Below are 21,632 nucleotides of genomic sequence, written 5' to 3'. Positions count from 1 at the left end.
ACAGCTCTGGGAGGGGAGTGGGATCTAGTGGTTAGAGCAGGGGGCAGGGAGCCAGGACTGCTATGTTGGGTCAGCTGGATTCAGAACTTTCTCTGCACATAGAGGGCGGTTCTGCCCCCTGGTGGCCGGATTCACACCTATGCTGGCACCTCCCTGTAACAGGTCTCAACCCAGGCACTGCCACCCCCTGCCCCTGTCCAGGGGGTGCCAAGGATCAAGGATGCCCCAGGGTTGAGGGAATAAATTAACCCTTCGGTAGAAAAAAAGTCCTTTAATAGAGTTTTTTTTATAACTTAAATAACTTAAGATTGAAAAAAGGGTAAAATACCAAAGCGTCTTAACAAAAAGCTGGGAAAAGAAGGGACAGTTTTATTAGAACCCTGCCTGGATCTCCCCAACCCCACCCACCCCCCACTAGTCCATGGTTCGCGCCAGGCCCCGCGCACCCCTAGAGCCGCCGGAGTGCCCGCTTTTTGTCCGTCTTCTTCTTCGCCAGCTGTTTCTTGTCCCTGTCGCCGGCATGTTTCTTGGCCATGGGGCCCTCGCCCCCGGGGGCCAGGGCGGCTGCGGAGGAGGAGCAGGGGTCAGCGGGATCCTTGCTGGCCCCCCGCAGGCTGGAGGGCTGGGCATGGATCTCCGTCAGCAGGCGGGCCCGGGCGGCATACTCCTCGTAGTTCTCCAGAAGGAGGCGCCCCGCTTCCTCGTTCAGGGCCGACTCGGGGTTGGGGTGGATCAGCAAGCACTTGATGGTCTGCGGGGGGGGGAAAGAGAGGGAACGGGGTTAACCCAAGCGGGGGCTCCCCACCGCTTCATTCCCGAGGGAAGGTGACAAGCTGAGGTGCCATGGAGCTCCCTCCAGTCTGGCCCCTTCCACTGACAGCTGCAGCTGGCAGGTCAGGAGGCCCAGCTTGTCCTGCTTATTACAAAGCTGGTGCCCCCGGGCACCCACCACAGCCAGACAAGTACCAAACCTCCCCCCTGCCACCTGCCTCTGGATCTAGTCTTTCCAGGTGCCTAGAGATCTGGGGCACCCCCAAAAACCAGGCTCCATTGAGGCACCCCAAGAATCAAGGCAGGCAAAAATCAACATGGCAATTTCTCATCAGTTGCTGCTGACCTTCAGTTTTGGCCCTGGTTAAGAGTCCCAACTGCTGGCTAGAGACCCAGTTTCTGTGGGGAACGCTGGGGGGCAGAAGCTGGGGAAGGAACACGCAGTTGACAGGATCTGGCCTCAGCCCCAGCTTCCGGGAGAGAAGGCAAATCCAGTGGGTGCAGCTTTAAGCAAGACTGCTTGGCCTTCCCTCTCCAGGGCCCACTCCCCCACGCCCAAGGAAAGGGGATGCCAAAAGCCACAGGAACGCCAGAGACGCACGGCTCCCGAGGGACTCTGCTGCCCCTGTTGATTGTGCAGGGGAGGTGCCCAGACAGGCGGGTGAGGGCCAGCAGGTTGAAGCCGGCAGCCAGCCCAGTCTGGGCGGATCTACCGGCCAGGCCAAGCCCTGCTGTGCTAGGGGCTGTACATGTGCACACTCCCCACCCCACGGAGAGGATGATACAGGCCAAAAAGGGTCTGCTCCTTTGGTACTTCCAAAGGGCCACACCACTGCCTCCTTGTTCCTCTCAATCCCCTGGGGGCCACCTGCCCAGCCCCCTCTATTCCTGGGACACCTGGTGAACCATCCCCCATCCCCTCCCTGTGCGCCCCCCATTCCCTTCCTCCCACTACACCACAGCCCCCCCATCTCCCTCCTCCCACCACACCAGGGCCCCCATCCTCCCAGCAGTTCCCCCCCACATTTCCCTCCTCCCACCACAGTCCCCCAGCCCCTCCCAAGCCAGGGCCTATGTGCCCCCCATCCTCTTTCCACCATACCAGGGCTGCTCAGCGCCCCACAACAGGTGGACTCCTGCCCTTCCTTCAGGAAGCAGGGGCAGCGAACAACCAGCCCCCCACAGCAGCCTCCAGACCGGATGTGCAGGGCGCAGCCTCAAGCTGCTGGTGGCCGTGGGTCCAGCGGGGGGGAGCCTGGGGCAAGGGGCCCTGAGCTTGTCTGCCGATGGGCCGGACACCTGGCATTGCTGCAGCGCCGGTCACCCTGCCCCCATCCCAGCGCCAAGATGCGACCACCTCTGGGGCAGGAACCGTGGCAGTCGCAGAGTGCGACAGCGAAGGGGGACGGAGCCCCCGGGAGGGGATTTTGGGTTGTTTGCCCTCTCCTTCCCACGCTCTGCTGCCTGGCCTGCGTTCCCTCCTCCCAGCCCCGGCCCCAGGCTGCACCACCACCTGAGCTCCACACATCCCGGGGGCCCATCCACACACCAGCACCAACGGGACCCAGGTGGGGGGCAGCCTCAGGGATGGTCAAAGACACAGTCCATCCTAGTATGGCCCCTGGGGGGCCAGGAATAGCTCCACTGCAGGGCACCCTGGCCACACCCCCTGCAGTGGGGGGAAATTCTGGGGGCCATTTCCACCCCCGTCACATGGCTGTCCCGGCCTGTGGGTACCCTGTGGAAGTATCTGACCATCAAGCACTGAAAGACCGAGTGTCCACGGCCTAAACAGCCTCGTTCCCACGTGCCCAGCCACCCTCCCACCCGGGAGCAGCCCCCAGGATCCGACCCACAGCTGCTCCAGATACCCAGGATTCCCATGGCCTGCCTTGCTTTCCGGCTCCAGGTTGTAGAGATCCTGGCCACCCCCGTCCCCGGGCACCAGATCGAACAGCTCGCTGAGAACTCCCCAGAGCGGTCGTTCTCCTGGGTAGGGGCGGGCCTGTCGCTAGAGCCCTAGCTGGGGAAACTGAGGCCTGGCCACAGGATGCGACAACAGGCAGCGCGAGGAACAGAACCCAGCTCGCTCCAAGCAGAGCACTAGATCCACCCTCCCACGAGGCAGAGTTTAACCACAGCGGTTTCTTATGACCAGATTTCAGGGGCTCATCTGGCCCCCTCAGCCTTCGGATTTATCCTCCTAGTGCCCCCCCAGAGAGGTAGGGCAGGGCAGCTCTCACTGTTGTATGAGAGGACACTGAGGCACAGATTAAAGGTGTAGATCTCTGCTACACCAGCCCAACCCCAGAGCATGGATGCAGCCACACCACCGGATGGGTTATACATGGACAGAAGCATTCTCCCACCATCCTAGCTGCGGCTGTAAATATATCAAGGCGCTCAGATAACAGTGGCAGGAACCCGCTGAGCGTGTGTCTTTGGTCATTTGTGTAATCGGACGACCAAAGGTGGACGTGACTCCATGGGGGGCGCGAGGGCGGAGAAGACGTCTAATGTGCTAGAAGCTGACTGAATAGGTAGGAAGTTAGAAAATGGAAAGGGGGGAAAAAAACACAGGCTTCATCCTATACAACAGCCCCTCACTTGGCTCTGCCCATCATCCCAGGGGGGAAGCAGGAGCAATCGCCCAGGCAGAAAGAAAAGGATGGTGGGGGAAGAGGATGGGAGGAAATGGGACACCCAGAGCACCCAATGTGAGGGAGGGGGACCACGGGAGACCCTGAAACGCAGGGAGCTGGAAGGATCGCCCCAGGGGATGCAGTGAGCTCATGCAGTGTTTGAAACAGAGGGTCCCTTTGAGGTTTTAAAGCCTCCAGTCATCCAAGCTAGGAAAACACCCAGCCGGGCAGCGGGACGTTTAACCTGACCGGCGCTGCTGTCACTACTCGCTGATCCCATTTGGGGACAGACAGCTGGGGTAGCACACACCAGGCACTAGGGGGCGCTGCGCTGATGGAAACCTGTCCCACTGTATCAGATCTCTGGGGGGAGAAAGGGGTGGGGGAGGCCTGTGGGGTGATCAAGTTGTGCCCTCCAAAGTTCCCTGCAGCTTCAGACAGTGCCCTGACCTGGGATTGCCGTGCAGTGTTAAACAGTGCCACGCCCCACCCCAGAAGGGGCTGCTGCTCAGCAACAAGTGAGGGGCCCCAGTATAACCAACCCCCCTGCCCCACCCCAGAGCAGCTGCATCTCAGCGCCATGTGAGGGGTCCCCATATACCCAGCCCCAGCATCCCACCCCAGAGGGGCTGCATCTCAGCACTGTGTGAGGGGTCCCTGTATACCCAGCCCCTGCATCCCCTCCCCCCGGGGAAGCTTCAACAGCCTTAGCAAATACTGGGCTTGGTGACCCCTGCAGCTCCCCTTTGATGACCTTGTACCCAGAGCCTGGGGTTTTCCCCTCATCAGAAAGATCAACTCCCAAAAGCACAGCGCCCCCTAGCGCCAGCCCTGCCTGCCAGGGGAGAGCACCCCCTGCTGAGCGCTGGCCTTGCAGCACAGCGCTCCTAGCACCACCCTGGGGCCAGCCCTGCCTGCCAGGGGAGAGCACCCCCTGCTGGCCCCTCAGCTTACCAGCAGCACATGCTTAATGCCCAGCTCTGCCTTCCAGTCTTTCTTGAGGACGTTGACGCAGATCTCGCCGCTGGCCCCCACGTTGGGGTGGAAGATCTTGGTGAGGAAGTAGCCCTTGGGTGGCGCGGCTGGGAAATCCTTGCCCAGGATGAGCTTCATGCGGAAGACGCCCCCAGCGTAGGGCGTCCCCTCTGCCAAGGGAGCAGAGCAGATAAGAAGGGATCCACTCCCACATGCCAGCCCCCCCACCTCCATGGGGTATGTCCCCACCCCCAACTCGCCCAGAACAGCCCCACAAGGCTAGGGGGGCGCCAGGCTGCAGGGGAAGATGACAGCAAGTCATGGCTGGGGAGGGACCAAAATGAATGACCCCCCGCGGCCCAGGAAGGCCCTGTCTGTGCCGTAGGAAGCAGCTGGGGGCAGCTCGCCCAGCATGGCCACCCAGCAACAGTTTAGGACAGGAAGTTCAGAATCCTGTCTTCTAGTGACACCGCAGAGTAACTACTTCCTGCCCCGGCAGTTCTCAGGCGCTGGGGGGCCATGGCCGGCACCTTGGGAAACCTCAGGGGAACGTCAACTCCCAAGCATGAGGAGGTCCTGGTCAGAGATGCTGCCTTCTGCACTGCATGGGGGTCAGTAGGGACTGTGCTCCACACTGAGCCCCCACCCAACCCCTGGCTCCCTGCAGCATGGCACCCCCTGCTGAGCCCCCCTCACCAGCTCCCTGCAGCATGGCGCCCCCTGCTGAGCCCCAGGACAGCAGCCCCAACGCCACACTGAGGTCAAAGCAGGGATCACAGCGCCCTCTTCAGGCAGAGATCGACTCCTCCAGCCTCAGGCAAGAGCAGAAGCATTAAACACAGTGGGGGAGGTGGCAGCTAGCAAGGGGGGAGGCCCCTGAGGAAAAGCCATGCCCCCTTGCAGCCACTAGCCACGCCCCCCATGCAACCAGCCACACCCCCCATCTCACCAGGTCCTTCGATGGTGACCTGGACATCTGTGATGTCCTCCTCATTGGGGAAGACCTTGATGCCCTCCGGCGGGTCCGACGTCAGGGTGGAGACCTCCTTATAGACCAGCCGGATGACGTGAGGCGGCAGGTTTTCCACGTTCGAGTTCTGCAGGAGAGAGGGACGTGGGCACGTCACAGACTAAGTGATAACCTGCTCGGGGGGGGGGGGGGGGGGGAACTCCACTCTCTGCCCACCCCCGCCAGCAGGGCCCAGCAGTTATGCTCGGGCGGATGTGCCCAACGGACTCCAGACCCGCACAGGCCTGGAAAACAGAGGGGAGCTCAGGAAAAGCAGGAGCATTAGGGGCCAAGCATGCCAAGAACAGGCATGGTGGGGCATTAGGGTCAGCACCGACAGAGAGGAGAGCACCCCCTAAGGAGCCCCCCAAGCTGCCCCCTTCCGGGCCCAAGGCCTCCCCTCCCAGCGTTCTCTCTGCCCAGTCCAGGTTGGCTTTGAGCCCCGAGATCTTGCATCCCTACATGGTAAGAAGAGCTGCGCAGACTTGAGCCTCTGCAATTAGCTCCAGTGCCCACCCACCCCCAGCTGTCTTAGGGCTCCTCTAGGTCACCCATTACCTCAGCCCCCTGCCCCACTTGGTGCAACAGGGAAGCACCGTTCACACCGAGACAGAGTCACAGGACCTGGGAATAGGAAGCGAGTGGCTCTGGCGAAGATGAAACCCAGAGAGATTAAAAGGGGAGGCTGCCCTTCAGCTTCAGCCACCCACTGATTTCTCCTCCCTCAATCCTTGTCTTGGGATCTCCCCCAAAACCAGTGGGCACCACCCAGGGACCCAGACTGGCTTTAACAAGGCTACTCGAGGGGCTGGTCCATGAGGATCAGTTGGGATCTGATGCTCTGGATTTATCCCCAGAGGTGGCAGAGCAAAATCCCCCCCACCCAAGAGAAAGACTCTCTAGGGAGGTGCAGGTCAGCTTGTCACACTCACACTTTATCAAGCAGCGGCATCTTCCTGAGTCTGCAGGCCTCTCCTCCCCCTTAAACGCTGTAGCAGTTAAGTGTTGGGGGAGGCCTTCAAAGATATTGACCACCTAGAGACAGATCCAAAGATTGCCCCCCCACCCCCATTCTTGTTAGGCATACTAACAAGGATGAGGCCCCCACTGTACTAGGGACTCAAGACCCTCTACAAGATTTGGGGCGGGGGGGAGAGACAGGGGGAGGGGAGGCTCTGTTTGCATTCCTCAAGCGAGGCCCAGTTTTTGAAGGCCAAGCCTGGTCTCTGAAGATGCTGGGAGCTTTCAAGGGAGGTGGATTTTGGTTTCAGCCCCTTCAGGGTCTCTGCCGGGGTTTAGGGGATGCTTCACAAGCCGGGACAAGCCTCAGGAGAAGCTACAACCAACCCCAGAGCCACTGCAATTCCCAGATCCAGGGGAAGGTGCAGATTTAGCCCCAGCAAATGGCTATCCCAGGAGATCAGATGCATCTTCACAGAAGAGACAGCAAGGTCTGCTGACCACACACCGCACCACAGGCCACGAGCCTCAGCCCTGTCTCAGATCCAGCTGCCCTGGGAAATCTTGCTCAGCCAGCCGTCCAGAGTTATGGGTTCAGGGTCACCCCCCCAAGGTCCTGGTTTTTTGATGCCAATTGAGACCCACTAACTCATGTCATGCCAGAGAGGACAGCCCAGCAGGCATCAGATGGGGATGACTCACGGGCCCTCCTGGATTAGCACACGAGGGCCAGACACACACTACAGGCTCAGTGCCCCAGTGCAGCTCAAGGGGACCCCCGAGTACCTTCCCCACCCCCAATCTCAAACCAAGGCAGTTTTACACACCCACACACACCCCCTTACAACCAGCCTGGGACATGGCATTGGCCTCCAAAGGGAGGAGCTAAGAAGCCAGCAGCAAAAGTGTCCTGGGATAGGAGGCAGCAGATTGGGTAGAAGCAGCCTCCTTGATCCAGCCTCTAAAATGTAAATACAAAGGAGCTACAAAGCCAGGAAGCTCTGGCTAAAGGAGGAGACTGTGGTCAAGGCAGGCCAGGCCTGTAAACAGGACTTCCCGAAGGCAGATTTCACCTCCTCACCCCAGCCCACGATGGTCCGAAAGCCATCAGCCCGCCCAGCCTGGATCCCTGGCACCCCACGGGCGCTAGGCCCTACTGCCGATAAAACACAGGGGATCCTTTAAAGATCTTTGTGCCGCGTTACGTGGCAGGTGACAGAAAGGATCCAGAGATGAAGCTACATAACAAATATGCAATCCAAGCCCTCCTATAAGCCAGCCTGTGACTGTCCGCCCTGGCTGAGCCATTATTACCCGGCGCAGACAGTTCCTCACCGGGGCTCTGCGGTGCTGCACAGAGACATTTTAGAAAGCATGCTGCATTTGCTCCGCGGGGCTATGCCCAGGGAAGAAATTACACGGCAGCCACCTCTGCACCGTTTTAGTAACAGCAACTCTCTGTGGGCCAGTTTCACACCAGGGGCCTGTTCAGAATTAGGCTGCTAGCCGCTTTTGAAAAGCAGCAAGCAATCAGGAGGTGCCCGATTCGAGGCCCCCCCCACAAAAGGGGCTCTTGGTTTTCCTGTGGGGAGGTGAAAAGAAAAGAAAAATCATGCATCCGAAAAAAACAAAGTGCTTTTGAAAAGTCCCGGCCTTTGCTGGCAACAAGATCTGGCCTGGAGAAGATCTAAACATTAATAAGCAGATGATCTGAAAAGCAGGCTAGTAAGAGCATCCTTGTCACCCATGTAGGTGTAAGACCCTTTGCACCTGCACTAGAATCTGACAGCCTGACCCATGGCACATGCCAGCCAGCCACCAAAAACTTTCTACCATATATTCTTAAACCATGCAAGATCAGCATCAAAATCCACTAGCCCAACCACAGGGCTAACTAGCCCAGTATATAGTTGCCTCAAACCAACCAGCTGGGCTAGTAACTTCTTGCCCTTAGCTTTTTCCCCACCTTAAACACCCATCATGAAAATAATTATAATTTTACACTCAAAAGTCACTAGGGCAAGTCACCAGGATCGTGCAAGGCCTGTATAAGAAAGCCATCCATGCAGATCCCTCACTGTCCAAAATAAGTGGTACGTCTGGCAAGTCACCAGACTTGTGTAGAAGAAATTCATACATGCAGATCGCTTTTTGTCCAGTCCTTTCCAGGGATGAACCATCACCCGGCAGACAAGACACACAGATACATACATACCTGCCACGCGTTCAGATCCTCCTTACAAACAGCATGCAATACAGAGCTAAGCAAATTAGAACACCATTTCTTGTTCCCACAGCGGCACCCAACAGAGAAGATATTTTGAAAGGCCACGTGGTTGTCAGGTTACCCAGAGATTTAAAAAACTCTACAGAGCTTAGGAGCCGCTTTTAGTATTATTGATAATAAGAGAAGCAGCAAAAATTAGACCCACCTCTGATGACTGTCAGACCCGATTAAATCTATACACTTTTTTTAAAAGGCAGCCTTTATCGATAACCCATAAAAACATGCAGCCACCTTTCACCTCCCTCTAATATTGGGGCCGATTGTTGCCTACATTTTTAAAAAACAGCTGTTTAATAAATGAGGCACATCAAAAAAAATCAAAACTTTCACCCAAAGTTTAGGGCCTATTAAAGTCTTTCCTTTTAAATAAGAACCGGCTACAGCTTTTAAAGAACCAGATGCCCCAATCTCGTCCCATTAAATACCTGTTTGTTCTATTCTTCCTAACGCACCAATGTACCCACTGGACCTTAAACGAATTGTGGCCCGTTATTTCTAAACACAGCCACTGCTTTTGGCTAATGACTCCCTAAATGCAGTTGCCCCCCAAGGCTAGGCCCCTAACCTTAAAGGGCTAATGGGATCCACCTCCCAATTTCCATGCCTCGTGCACCCTACCCCAAATTGCAACCAGGTCCTAGTAAAAACCCAACCAAAGCTGCTGTTATCGATAATGGAGCTGCCTGCCCCATAAGCTCTTGCTAGCAGCCCCACCCCATTAAGGGGGCTCAGGCAAGCACCCCCCACAAAATGAGGTCAAACCCCTCCAAAAAATTTCTACCCGTAACCTGGTGGGTGCCTGGGGAAAGCAGAGATCAAGGGAGCAAGAACCACTCACCATGGCGGTGGGTCTGGGCTGAGGTTAGCAGAGACCAGGTGCCCCCTGCACAGGCAGGGCACCCCCTAAATCTGGGGGTTACCCCCCCAGCCCTAAAAGGGTGGCCCAACCCTATAGAGCTCACCCCTTTGCTTTGCAGGGTGGGGAGAGGCAGGGTCTCTTCCCAGGCCCCCCCCTCCCCACCTGTGCCAACCACGCTCCCCCTTTTCCCTCTACCTGCCCCCCCCAAATCTGGGCTCTCCCCTTGCAGGGATTTCCCCCTCCTGGCTTCTCTCCAATCGCCTCCCACCCTCACTAGAGCTGGGCTAGTGCCCAGCAAGGGACTTTATAGCCTTTGGCCCGGGCCGACCACGCCCTTTCGAATCCCGGCCGCCCAATCAGGCCCGGTGGAACGGAGGGGTTTGAACCCCCCCTCCTGCCTTCCCCGGGAGGACGTTGACAACGAATGTCCGCGACGGGCAGGAGCCAATGGGAAAGGGGGAGAGGGGCGGGGCCAGCCGCCCGATTGGCGGGATTTGAATATGAACGCGTGGAGGCGGCGGTTTGAGAGGCAGGAGGGAGGGGGGAAGAGGGAGCACAGGGTTGTTTACCCCTAACGGTCGGGGAGAGGGGCGGGGCAGCGATTTGAAATGCCGGATTGACGGTCTCCGGAGCCAATGGGGACGGAGAAGCCCGTGCGGAAGGGGGAGGGCGGGACACGATCCACTTCCCACAAAGGGGCGCGACCTTTTAGAAAAAAACTGAGAGGAGGAGGCGGGACTTCCCTTTATTTTGTTGAAAATGACAACCCAAGCAGCCAATTAGAGCTAAAGGAGCGAACGCCCTCCCTGTACATAGCCTTCTAAATATTCATATAATATGCAAATGTGACATAAGCCAATCAGCTCATGGAATTGGGGCTGTGGGCAGGGGGAGAATTAGGGTCACCCTAACGTAAAGCAATGTCTGCACCCCATCTCAGCGAGGCCTGGGGGGCTGACTCCAGAGGGGAGAGGCTGTGTGACCCCTTCCCTCCTGAGCTACCCCAGAGGCTCTGTGTGTGTGTCATGAGCCCTGTAGTGCTCCAGGAAGGGAGGAAGATTCCCCGCCAGGGAAGCGGGGAGGAGGCACCCTTGGTAGGTGGCGTGGGGGGCATCTGTGCTCCCTTCTCTGAGAATATTAAGGCCCAAGGCCTGGTATTTGGGGTGCCCCGTAAAACGCCCTCGGGCCCCCCGGCCAGCAGCACCAGGGCCACGGGGCCTGGCCACGTCCCCTGCTGGGCGGCTCCAACCCACCGGGCCAGGCCGGTGCAGAACTGCTGCTATCCTGCACCAGGCGGGGGGTGAGGGGTCCCCATACATCCAGCCCCCACGCCCCGCCCCAGAGGGGCCGCATCCCAGCGCTGGGCGAGGGGTCCCCATACATCCAGCCCCCACGCCCCGCCCCCGAGGGGCCGCATCCCAGCGCTGGGCGAGGGATCCATGGATACCCAGCCCCCACATCCTGCCCCAGAGGGGGCCAGGTCTTAGTGCCAGGCAAGGGGTCCCCGGATCCCCAGCACCCGTTCCCCATGCCAGAAAGTCCACGTCTCAGCGCTGGGTGGGGTCCCCCTGTAGCACCAGGCTAGGGTCCCCCTGTATAATCAGCCCCCGCGTCCCACCCCAGAGAGGGCAGATCCCAGCACCAGGTGAGGGGTCCCCGAATACCCAGCTCCCCACCCCATCCCATAGGGGCCACGTCCCAGCGGCAGGCGAGGGGGTCCCCATGTAACTGGCCTCCACCCCCCTAGGGGGGCCACGTCTGCACACTGTCGTAACACCTGACAGCGAGGGGAGGACTCAAAACCAGCAGCAGGAAACATCAGTTTATTCAAAATCCCAAAATTACAGCAATTCCCGGGTACTTTATAACAACTTTATTTCTCCTTTAAATACACATGGAGTCACTGGCCTAGGGGTTGAGCCCAGAGTCCTTCGAGATTTGCCGCACCCGCTGGCGTGGTCCCCTGATTCACTGAGTCGGTAGTTAATTACTTTGATTATTATTCATTATTAGGGGTTTTTTTTTGTTTTGTTTTGTTTTTTTGCTTGTAATTCTGTTTAAATTAACCTGATTTGGTTCTGGCGCCTTCCGAGTTCTGTGCGATCCAGGGGCTGCGTCGTTTTTGTAGCCGGACGGGGCTCCCACAGGGGTAGGCGGCCGCAGACGGTGACCTTAAGGCACGTGAACCCCCGTGCCAGGCCAGGGGGAGTTCAGAGCCAGAAGGGCGACCCCACCAACTCGCCTCCCCCCACTCTGCCTGCCGCACTGGGGTTTGGAAGGCTGCCCCCCGGCTGCTCACTAGGGGGTGTCCTTGTACCTACCTCTGAGACAGCTGGTGCTGCCCACTGCCAGAGATGGGATCAGCCGGGGTCAGATACCGAGCTAGAGGGGCCCACAGGTCTAATCCGGAGTGGGCTGGCAGGGGGTGGGCTACTGAGCTAGATGGGTCTTATTTGGGGTGGGGGGGCAGAGAGAGGGCAGGGTACAAGGCTAAATGGACCCTTTGCTCACTATGGGGCGCTCTCCCCGGGCAGATTGTGCAGGCCCCGATACCCCAGTTTGGTGCTAGGTGGCATCGTGCTGCAGGGAGAATGATGGGGGCTCAGCAAGGGCCACTGTGCTGACGGGACTGGGGCAGGGGGCACTGGGCTGCAGGGAAGGGGCGGGGGGCTCAGCAGGGGGCGCTGGGCTGCAGGGAAGGGGCGGGGGGCTCAGCAGGGGGCGCTGGGCTGCAGGGAAGGGGCGGGGGGCTCAGCAGGAGACACTGGGCTGCAGGGAAGGGGCGGGGGGCTCAGCAGGGGACACTGGGCTGCAGGGAGCGGGGCAGGGGCTCAGCAGGGGGCACTGGGCTGTGGGGCAGTGGCTCAGCAGGGGGTGCTGGGCTGTGGAGCAGGGGGATCAGCAGGGGGCAACATTCCCCTTTTTGTCCAAAGATGGCGTGTTCGGGGTACACCAGGAACCGCAGCCTCTGCTGGCAGAAAACGAGTTGACGTGCAGCAGGGGAAATGGGTTCCCCGTCCTCAGCAGCTGGTTATCAGGGCCCTTCCACTACCGGGGCAGGTGGAACAACCTGATGCTAAGGCCCCTCCTGTTCCCTTGGGTTTAGCCCTGATTTCCCTGGGTTTGAGCCACAGGAGCCCAACTGATTGGTCACGGGACACTCTCGGCACCTGTCGCCCATGGTGGGGCTCCCCAGTGGGGATCTCGCACTGCGTGGGATTGGCCACCCGCTGTCTTCCTGGGCCTTTCTCAAAACGGCCTGGCAGGTGAGGAGGAGCCAACGGCCACTGGGCAAGTAGCGGCTGGCAGCCAAGGAGCCAAGAGCGGCAAGGGAATGAGAACTAGCGAAGACGCAGGGAAGAAAGGGAATCGTAGGCAAAGCACAGCGGATGGGGAACGAGGGGACCTTAATGAGAAATGGTGACAAGAGAAAGAAGAACAGTGAACGGCAAAGAGCGAGCTGCACCGTGAACAGGAAGAGCGAAGAATGAAACACGAGGGCCGAATACTGAATGAAGAATAGTGAGGGATATTTGAGAGTGCAAACTGCATTTCGGGCAATGAATGGTGAAGAGTGAAACGGTGAGCAGTGAATGGGGAGAGTGAACAATGAATAGCAAATAACAAACAGTGAATGGTGAGGAGCGAATGGGGACAGTGAACAGTGAATAGCAAATAACTAAGACTGAAAGGTGAGCAGTGAACAGGGGTAGTGGAAGTCAATAACAAAGTGAACAGAGAGCAGTGAACAGGGAGGAGTGAATAGCAAATGACCATCGAGACACCCATGCTCACCACTAGCACGCTGCCAAGTGCCTAACAGACCGTGAATGGCAGAGGGTGAATGAGCGGTAACAAGCTCAGTGTAGACCCTTGTTTATGGGCCATTTATACAGCTGTTTCCCTGCGCTCGGGACCCAGGACCCCCCGCCCACACGCACAGCTGGGCACGGACGCTGCGTGCCTCGTTCCGCCGTGCCGGGGGAGCTCCCATGCACTAGGGCCTCCTGAGGAGCGACCAGAAGCGAGGCCTAGGCCGGCTTCGAGGCTGGTCGCACCTCGAGCGTGGGAGCCGACGCGCCCGTCCGATCGCAGAGAACTTCGTGGGAGGCGCTGCCGTACCTGCCGGCCGGCGAAGCAGACGGGCCAGAGTCAACGCCACGTGTCAGCCCACCAGGAGTGGGGAGGGCGCCTCGCAAGCCGAGGCTGGGCTTTCCAGTCAGAGCCTATGGCTTAACCCTTAGCGCATGTGACGCGACTGGTCAAAACAGTCGCGGCTCTAAAAATAGAAGACACCGTTTTATTTTTTATATTAAAAAAAATGCAAAACAAGACACCCAGGGGCTGAAGAACCGGCCCCTCGGCATCATGCCGGGAGTTCTCCAGAACTGGGCCGCGGGACGGAAGAGCGACATATCCCAGCCCCGGAGGGGAGGATGTGCCATGGACTCCCATGGGGAGTGGGTGCTGAGCATTGGGTGGGGGGATCGGCCCAGATGGTGGGTTTTGGTCTCCGCGGGGTGCGGGCCCCCCGGCCCTGAGAGGGGCAGGGAGAGCTGGGTCTCAGGCATGGAGCCAAGGACACATCATACAACACACATTGTGCCCCTGCTGAGCCTCCCCGGATCCCGCCGTGCGCATGCCAACACACCCAACGCCAACAGCCGGGCACAACCCGGCATGCCCGCGCTGGCACCACTCCCACGCCCGCACACCCCCCACACACGTTCTCTTCATACACAACCCACCCATGCAGCCCCTCCCACCTCCTGCCAACCCCTGCACTTCCCAGAGACCCCTCATCCCTCTGCTGTCCCCCCACACCTCCATCGTCCCTCCACACCTTTCCACTGAACCCCCACATTCCTCACACACTTCACAACAACCCCCACCTCCCCACAACCTCCCACCTTCTGCTGTCCCCCCACGTTCCTCCCACACCTCCGCCGTCCCCCCACATTCCTCCTGCCAACCCCCCACCTCCGTTGTCCCCTCACACCTCCTGCCATCCCCCCACATTCCTCACACACCTCTGCTGTCCCCCACATTCCTCCTGCCAACCCCCCACTTCTGTCATCCCCCCAGACCTCCTGCCATCCCCCAAAACCTCCTGCCATCCCCCCACATTCCTCACACATCTCCGCTGTCCCCCCACATTCCTCCTGCCAATCCCACCACTTCCTACTGAACCTCCCCACCTCTGTCATCCCCCCATTTCTCCCACCAAACTCCCACCTCCCCCCACACTCCCATCACACCTCCCGCCATGCCCCCACCCCCTACACATACTGCCCCCATCCTCGTGCTCACTCTGGTCTGTACAATCCCTGAGGATGCCATGACCGCCCTCCCGCCCTGCTCCCAGTGACATGGGGTGACTAGGGATCCCCCCCAGCCAGTCCCCCCACATCTCAGCACCTTTCCTCTAACACGGACCCCCACAGGGCGGGTTCCAGGTCCCGTCCTGGCCGAATGGCTGTTCATCCGGGGACCCAACGTGCTCCAGGTCAACTATGGCTTATGCTTGGAGGCATGGGACCGAGGGGGAGGAGGCACTGACACCCCCCCGCGCCCCCCCCCCCCCCCCGCCGACCCAGGAGGGCCACACAAGGGAGGCCCACAGCGGTCTCCCAAACCGGTCCCCTCCCAAACCCATCTTGGGTCTGAGCTGACTGGGAAGATCCAAAATCCCTGGGATTATTTGGGGGGGGGTGGTGGCTCGAGTTGGGGGGCAAAGGGCAGGGTGAATGGGGCCAATGGCTCGGCTCCCTCTGCCTCCCAAAGCCTGGGGTCCCCCCCATCAGGGGAAAGTTTTGCATTGAGATACTTCCAAAAAACAACAACAACAGCAACAAAACCCTGCCCCCCCCGACCTGCCCCTCCCAACACGAAAATACCCCTGGGGCAAGGAGGGGAGGAAGAGGAAACATTAGCCCTTGATTCGAGTTCAGCGGAGGAGGGGATGTCTGGGGAGGGGGATGAAGGGGGCTCGGGAAGGAATGCGGGGGTGGAGGGGGTCCCCCACAGATCCCGGGGGCACGACGTAGTGGGGAGGTGGGGGGAATGGCTTGTGCTGCCGTCACCAGTGTTGTGGGGCAGAAAACCCACGAGCTTCTCCCCCAGACGCTTGGGCCCCTGGGTGCTCTGCCCCAGCCAGGGTGAGGGTGCTGCACCCACACCGGGCAGTAGGGGGCAGATTGGGGCGCCTGACGCTGTAGCTATTCCTTGCCCCCCAGGGCCAATGGGGGCAGATCGGGGGCATGGCAGGGGTGCCCTGAGTTGCAGCTATTCCCTGTCCCCTGGGGCCCTTTGGGGGCAGCTGTGGGTCAGGGCCGGGGCGTCCTGCGCCACGGCTATTCTCTGCCCTATGGCACCAGTGAAGTCAAGGGGGCAGAGCCCAGCTGACCTCATCCAAAGATCCTGAGAAGGGGACAGGGGGGCAGAAATCTAGCTGGGGGAGGGGAAGGTTGGAGGCTGGGGCTCCCCATCCGGAAGGGGAAGCTTATAGCTTTGCCACCCCTGGATGATCAGGCAGGGGGACGGGGGGAGAGAAAATCGCCCCTCAAAAGGGGGCCCTAAAAAATCAAATCCTAAACCCCCCCTGCCTGGTATGTCCTGCAGCCTGACCCTTAAAGGGAGCGGCCTCTGAATTCAGAGTGTTCAAAGGGTTAACTGCCGGGGGCGGGGTGGTGTTTTGAAAGGGGGGAGGCAGGGAAGGGAGCGTGAGAGATTGGCTAAAAGGACAAGGGGAGTTAAAGGCAATGCTTTTTTCCACATGATGTGGAATGAGCCTGGGGAACTCACCACGGCAGGGAGTTGTTGAAAACAAGAATTTAGGGTGGTTCAAAAGGGGAATGGACGGGTCCAGCCTGCGTTACGCTGGGGGCTAGACTAGGCAATCCCAGCGCTCCCAACAGGCCCCAGACTCTATGGAGAACAGGACTCTCCGGCGGGAACGTAACGTGGGAAGGGATATCCAACCAGTCTTAGGGGGCATGGAACCCAGGAGTCCTGACACCTGACCCCCTTCCCCTGCTCTAATCACTAGATTCGCTCCCCTCCCCAGGAATAGACCCCAGGAGTCCTGAGTCCCCAGGCTTCTGCTTTAACCACCTTCCCCTGAAGCATCCGGTACTGATCACAGTCAGAGACGGGACAGGCTAGATGGGCCCATTAATTGGCTCCAGTCAATTTTCTCTGTTCCTGTGATTTCCGGATGCCATCAAGGCATTCCCAATCACCTGGCAGCACTGAGCGCCCGCCTCTCTCACAATCAGCCGCTTGAGACGGGCACCCCAAACGCTGAAGCACCCCCCGCAAAAATCACAGGAGTCTAAGAACTGACCAGTGGGTAGGCCCATCTAGCCCGGTATCCGGGTCTCCACCAGTGGTCCCTACAGACTTGCTTCAGAGGAAGGGACAAGACATCCCCTGGGGGGCAAATACGGACTAACCCACCCAGGGGGTTGGCTTTAAATGATTTCAGCTCTTGATTTATAACTCCAGCTGAAGAGATTGGCGACAGAGGGCCCGGCTGAATTGCCATGAGTCACAGTGACCCCTAGAGAAGCTGATCCTTTGTAGGCACCTAAGCTTTTGGCCACAGCGACATCCAATGGTGGGGAGTTCCGCAGGCTAACCGTATGGCAATAAAGCCACTCCTTGTATTGGTGTTTAAGCTGCTGCCTGCCAGGGTTGCAGAGAGTCCCCTGAGGTCAGGAGCCAATGTGAAGAGAGGGGTTTTATTTAAGGCTGGACGGTCTGTACCAGAAGCCATGCCAAGGCCCTCGGGAGTTTCTAATGCCTTGGGGAAGAATAGGATTGTGTTACACCTGGGCTAAAGAGCTCCAGTGGTACGTGGCCTATAAACCACTCTCCATGGTACAGCCACGAAGGGGAGAGGGAACCCTGTGGGCTAGCCTGGGTTCCAGCTGATTTTGATACATTTAGATGGAGAGCTCTGTGGGGAAGACACAGATAGTATGTATCTGGGCAGTGCCCGGCGCGACGGGGCCCCGATCTCAGTGATTCTTTGGGCAATACCCAGTGTGATGGGGCAGCGCCTGGCCTGATGCGACTCCGCTCTCGGTGACGATATCTGTGCAGCGCCCAGCACGGCAGGACCCCATCTCAGTGCCTCTGTATCCGTAGCAGCCGGCCATGCCCCGTAGGCATACCACAGTGCAGAAGAGGAGCATGTTTTGGCGTTGGATGGTCGGGGTCTGAGCGCAGAGGGGGACGAAGGGATGAAAAGGTTTGAGGCTGAGACCCGTCAGAACTCTACTGGGTGATGAGATCGAAGATCCCAGGGCCTAGCAAGCGGCCCGCGAAGAAACGGAAGAGAAATAAAGAAAAAGGCATGATACGAAGACCCAGTTACCGCCCCCCCCCCCCACGGCGTGGGGTGACCCACGATCTTGGGGAGAGAGGGGCGGGGTTTGAAAGAGCTGAGGCTGTTCAAACTACATTCACGTGTGCTGGAGGGGTGGGGGCTCGTGCTCCCCTGCCCCATGGCAGTGGAGTGGGCTGGAAATCCAAAGAGCCGAAGCACTGGAAGAGAGAAACCAGAGAGCGCTATATAAAGATATGTACATGGGGGGCAGCGGTGGGATGGGATGGAAGTGGAGGTTTGGCCATACCATGGCCCACCTGATGAGCTCTCAGCCCCGGCCATGAGATCCGGGGAGAGGGGGCCACTTGCTCCCACCCTGGTGCCAGGGGGCATCTGGCCTGCTGGAGGGGAGCGGTGATGTCATCGGAAGGCACCATGGCGTCCTCATTGAATGGACGGGGCCGGCGGGCATGACATCATGGGGCGGGCTGAGTCTCAAAAGGGGGGCCGCGCCTCTGTCGGCAATAGCATCAAAAAGCGGGCCAGGTCCACAGCTGTGATGTCATAAAAAAGGGGATTGGGTCCACAGCGGTGACATCATCAACAAGTGGACTGGGCCCACAGCACTGACATAATCAAAGATAGACAAGGCCCACAGTGCTGATGTCATCAAAAAAAGGAACCAGGTCCACAGAGTTGACATCACTGAATATCAACAGGGCCGACATTAAAGGTCAACAGACCCTGATGATCTTGACATCATCCATCACCAACAAAGTCCGCAGTGCTGACATAATCAGGGGTTGATGATGGCCTGGCAGTGCTTGATCTCCTCAACTATTGACCAGGCCAACTGCTGTGACATCATCAGTGACAACGCCCAGTGAACAGGCATCGTCAATCGGCGACGGAGCCACTGGACTGATGTCAAAACCAGCAGGCTGACGCCCAGGACACTGGTGTCATCCACGGTCAACGAGGTCCACAGTGTTGAGACCATGAAACGGCGATGATGTCATCAGACGTCGACAAGGCCCACAGCACTCATGTTATCAATCACCGACAAGGTCCACAGTGTTGATGTCATGAGATGGAGACGGTATTGACAGCAGAGGTTGAGAGCCCTCTTGGCATCATCAAAGGTTGACCCACAGTGTTTACATCATCACAGGTTGACGGGCTTGGTGGTACTGACATCATGACACATAGACAAGGGCCACAGTGCAGATGTCATCAAAGATGGCCAGTGCTGACATCATCATCAAAAGTCAACAGGACAGCTGGTCCTGATGGAATCAAATGTTGACACAACCACAGCACTGACGTAATCCTATATGGACAGGCCTGACTGTCCTGACATCATCAACCATCAACAGGGCCCACAGCGCCGATGTCGGTGGACAGGCCAAATGCAATTTGACATCATCGAACGTGGATGGGTCCAACACAATCTTGCCATCATCAAATGTCAGCAAGGCCCATGGTGCTGATGTCATCCAACGGGGACAGGCCCAACACCACTTTGATATCAAATGTTGACAGGGCCCATGGTGCTGATGTCACCCAATGTGGATGGGCCCCAGGCAATCCTGACATCAACAAAAGTTGAGAAGGCCCCGAGCACTGATGTCATCAGTCATGGAGAGGCTCAACACAATCTTGACATCAAAAGTCGATAGAACCCAGGGCACTGACATCATCTAACATGGACGGAGACAAGGCAATCTTGACATTACCCAATCTCGACAGGCTCCAAGGGGCTGACGTCATCCAACGTGGATGGGTTCAAAGCGACCTTGACATCATCAAAAGTTGACAAGGCCTGTGGCGCTGAGGTCACCCAACACGGACAGGCCCAAGGCAATCTTGACATCATCACAAGTCAAGAGGGCCCACAGCAGTGATGTCACCAGTTGTGGACATCATCTAACATGGACGGAGACAAGGCAACCTCGATGTCACCCAGTGTCGACAGGGCCCCAGGGGCTGACGTCATCCAGCGTGGATGGGTTCAACCTAACCCTGACATCATCAAAAGTTGACAGGACTCATGGCGCTGAGGTCATCAAAGGCAGATGCCACCAAAGCCCGGCAAAGGCCTTGAAGCCCAGCAGGCCACCCGGTCCAAGAAAGAAGACGGGAAGGACGGGGGGGAAGACACAGAGGAGTAGGAGGAAGAGAGCTATGGCCTTGGAAAGTCGAGTCCACCTGAGCCCGGCCCTCACACGGTGACCTCGTTCTTGCTGCCGGTGCGGAGGTGCTGGCTGGGGTGGTGCCCGGGGATGAACTGCAGCTGCTCGATGGTGCTTTGGCGGCGGACGCCGAAGCCCTGGCGCCGGTTGGCCGTGTGGTTGCTGCCCACCTCCCAGGCAGCCTGGGCCGAGTTGGCGGAGGACGGGTGGGAGTTCATCTTGTGCCCCTGGTGGCGTTCGAGCAGCGGGGTGCCAGTGGCACAGATGTTGGTCTGGGACAGGGCCTTCTGGTGGCCCAGCCGCAGCTCCTGGAAGGGTCCCGTGCCCTGGTGCAGGCGCTCGGGCGAGAGCAGAGGCTCCTGGGAGTGCAGGACCTCGCGGGAGAGCAGCCGCTCGTGGGAGACGACCCGCTCCCGGGGGCCGGTGCAGTCGTAGGGGGAGGGGCGGTAGCCGTCCGAGAGGATGTGCTCCTGGGACATCACCCGCCGCGGGTGCTGGGCCGCCTCCCCGTAGCGCTCGTAGTTCATCTTCATGGCGTGCAGGGGCAGCGTGCCCCGCGTCAGCTCGGCCAGGTGCCGCCGCTTCAGGTACAGCTCGTCCATGTCCTTCTCCGCTGCCGGGGCGGGGCAAAGGCAGCAGGGGAGGGCAGGGGGATGGGAGGGGCAAAGGCAGCAGGGGAGGGGCGGGGGGATGGGAGGGGCAAAGGCAGGAGGGGAGCGGCAGGGGGTGGGGGGTCAAAGGCAGGAGGGGCGGGTCAGGGGGATGGGAGATAATGGACAATGTGACCAACTCTCCTTTGCACGTTCACAGGCTCCATGGCCGGACGGGGCCACTGTGAATGAATTCATTTCCCCCGCAGGCTGCCAGTCAGTCCTGGGAACCGATGGCCCCCCCTAAAGGGGAAAGGCCCTGGGCCCCATTCCCTACCCCCCTGAGCCAGCCTGTCCCTGCCCTGGGGCCACATGGTAGCTGGCGCCCCCTAGAGGGAAAAGGTCTTGGGCCCCATTCTTCCCCAGACCAGCTCTGGCCCCCGGGCAAGTCCCCGGGGGCTGGTGGCAGCGGTGGGGTCGGGCTGTGAGCACCCCCCAGTGGCAGGGCCCCTGGCTCACCCAGCCTCTTGAGCGAGGAGTAGCGGCTGAGCTCCGACTTGATGGCCGACTCGTAGGACGGGGGCAGGTGCGAGAGGTTGTGGAAGGAGCGGGAGCAAGTGAGCGAATTGTACTTCAGGCCCGACGTTGGGGTGTGATGCACTCGCCAGTCTGGGGTGGGCAGAAAGAGATGGGGGAGGAGAGGGAGGGGAAGAGGGAGTGTGGGGAGAGGGGTCCGGAGGGAGGGGGAGGGGACAGATGGAGGCAGGGGGAGGGGAAGAGGGAGTGTGGGGAGAGGGGTCCGGAGGGAGGGGGAGGGGACAGATGGAGGCAGGGGGAGGGGAAGAGGGAGTGTGGGGAGAGGGGTCAGGAGGGAGGGGGCCAGGGAGAGGGGGTTGGAGGAGGGGCGAAGATAGAGATTAACGCTCGGAGCCATTTTATATCCCTCCCCCCTACCCCCCGTTTCCCGGCTGGAGGATTCGGATTCCCTGGGGCAGTTCGGGTGGGAAAACGGGGC

General features: G+C 59.1%; 2 protein-coding genes across 2 annotated transcripts in view; both read right to left on the bottom strand.

The window, feature by feature from the left end:
- Positions 1-256: 256 nt before the first annotated feature.
- Positions 257-9,916, bottom strand: UBE2S (ubiquitin conjugating enzyme E2 S). Its single transcript, XM_037888556.2, has 4 exons — positions 9,483-9,916; positions 5,338-5,485; positions 4,368-4,558; positions 257-751 (listed from the first exon to the last, which is right to left on the bottom strand). The coding sequence occupies exons 1-4, from the start codon at positions 9,483-9,485 to the stop codon at positions 449-451; spliced, it is 645 nt and encodes a 214-aa protein (XP_037744484.1). The 5' UTR covers positions 9,486-9,916; the 3' UTR covers positions 257-448.
- A 1,613-nt stretch (positions 9,917-11,529) lies between these two features.
- The window catches only part of SHISA7 (shisa family member 7), a 31,533-nt gene continuing 21,430 nt past the window's right edge, over positions 11,530-21,632 (bottom strand). Inside the window, exons 5-6 of the mRNA XM_037888189.2 lie at positions 21,137-21,286; positions 11,530-20,640 (exon numbers count right to left, since the gene is read on the bottom strand). Of these exons, the coding sequence (XP_037744117.1) occupies positions 20,057-20,640; positions 21,137-21,286 (734 nt within the window). The 3' untranslated portion in view covers positions 11,530-20,056. The remainder of the gene's footprint in view (positions 20,641-21,136; positions 21,287-21,632) is intronic.

This window comes from Chelonia mydas, chromosome 23, assembly GCF_015237465.2.
Source record: "Chelonia mydas isolate rCheMyd1 chromosome 23, rCheMyd1.pri.v2, whole genome shotgun sequence".
In the NCBI taxonomy this organism is placed as follows: Eukaryota; Metazoa; Chordata; order Testudines; family Cheloniidae; genus Chelonia; species Chelonia mydas.
This window is presented reverse-complemented; position numbering and strand designations above follow the sequence as displayed.

Bases quoted from the DNA above. Each gene is read 5' to 3' on its own strand.
- UBE2S (XM_037888556.2), bottom strand. The intron at 4,559-5,337 runs GTGAGATGGGGG...CTCCCTTGGCAG, and splicing joins GGTCACCATCGAAGGACCTG to AGGGGACGCCCTACGCTGGG. The intron at 752-4,367 runs GTAAGCTGAGGG...CCCCCCCCGCAG, and splicing joins GCATTAAGCATGTGCTGCTG to ACCATCAAGTGCTTGCTGAT.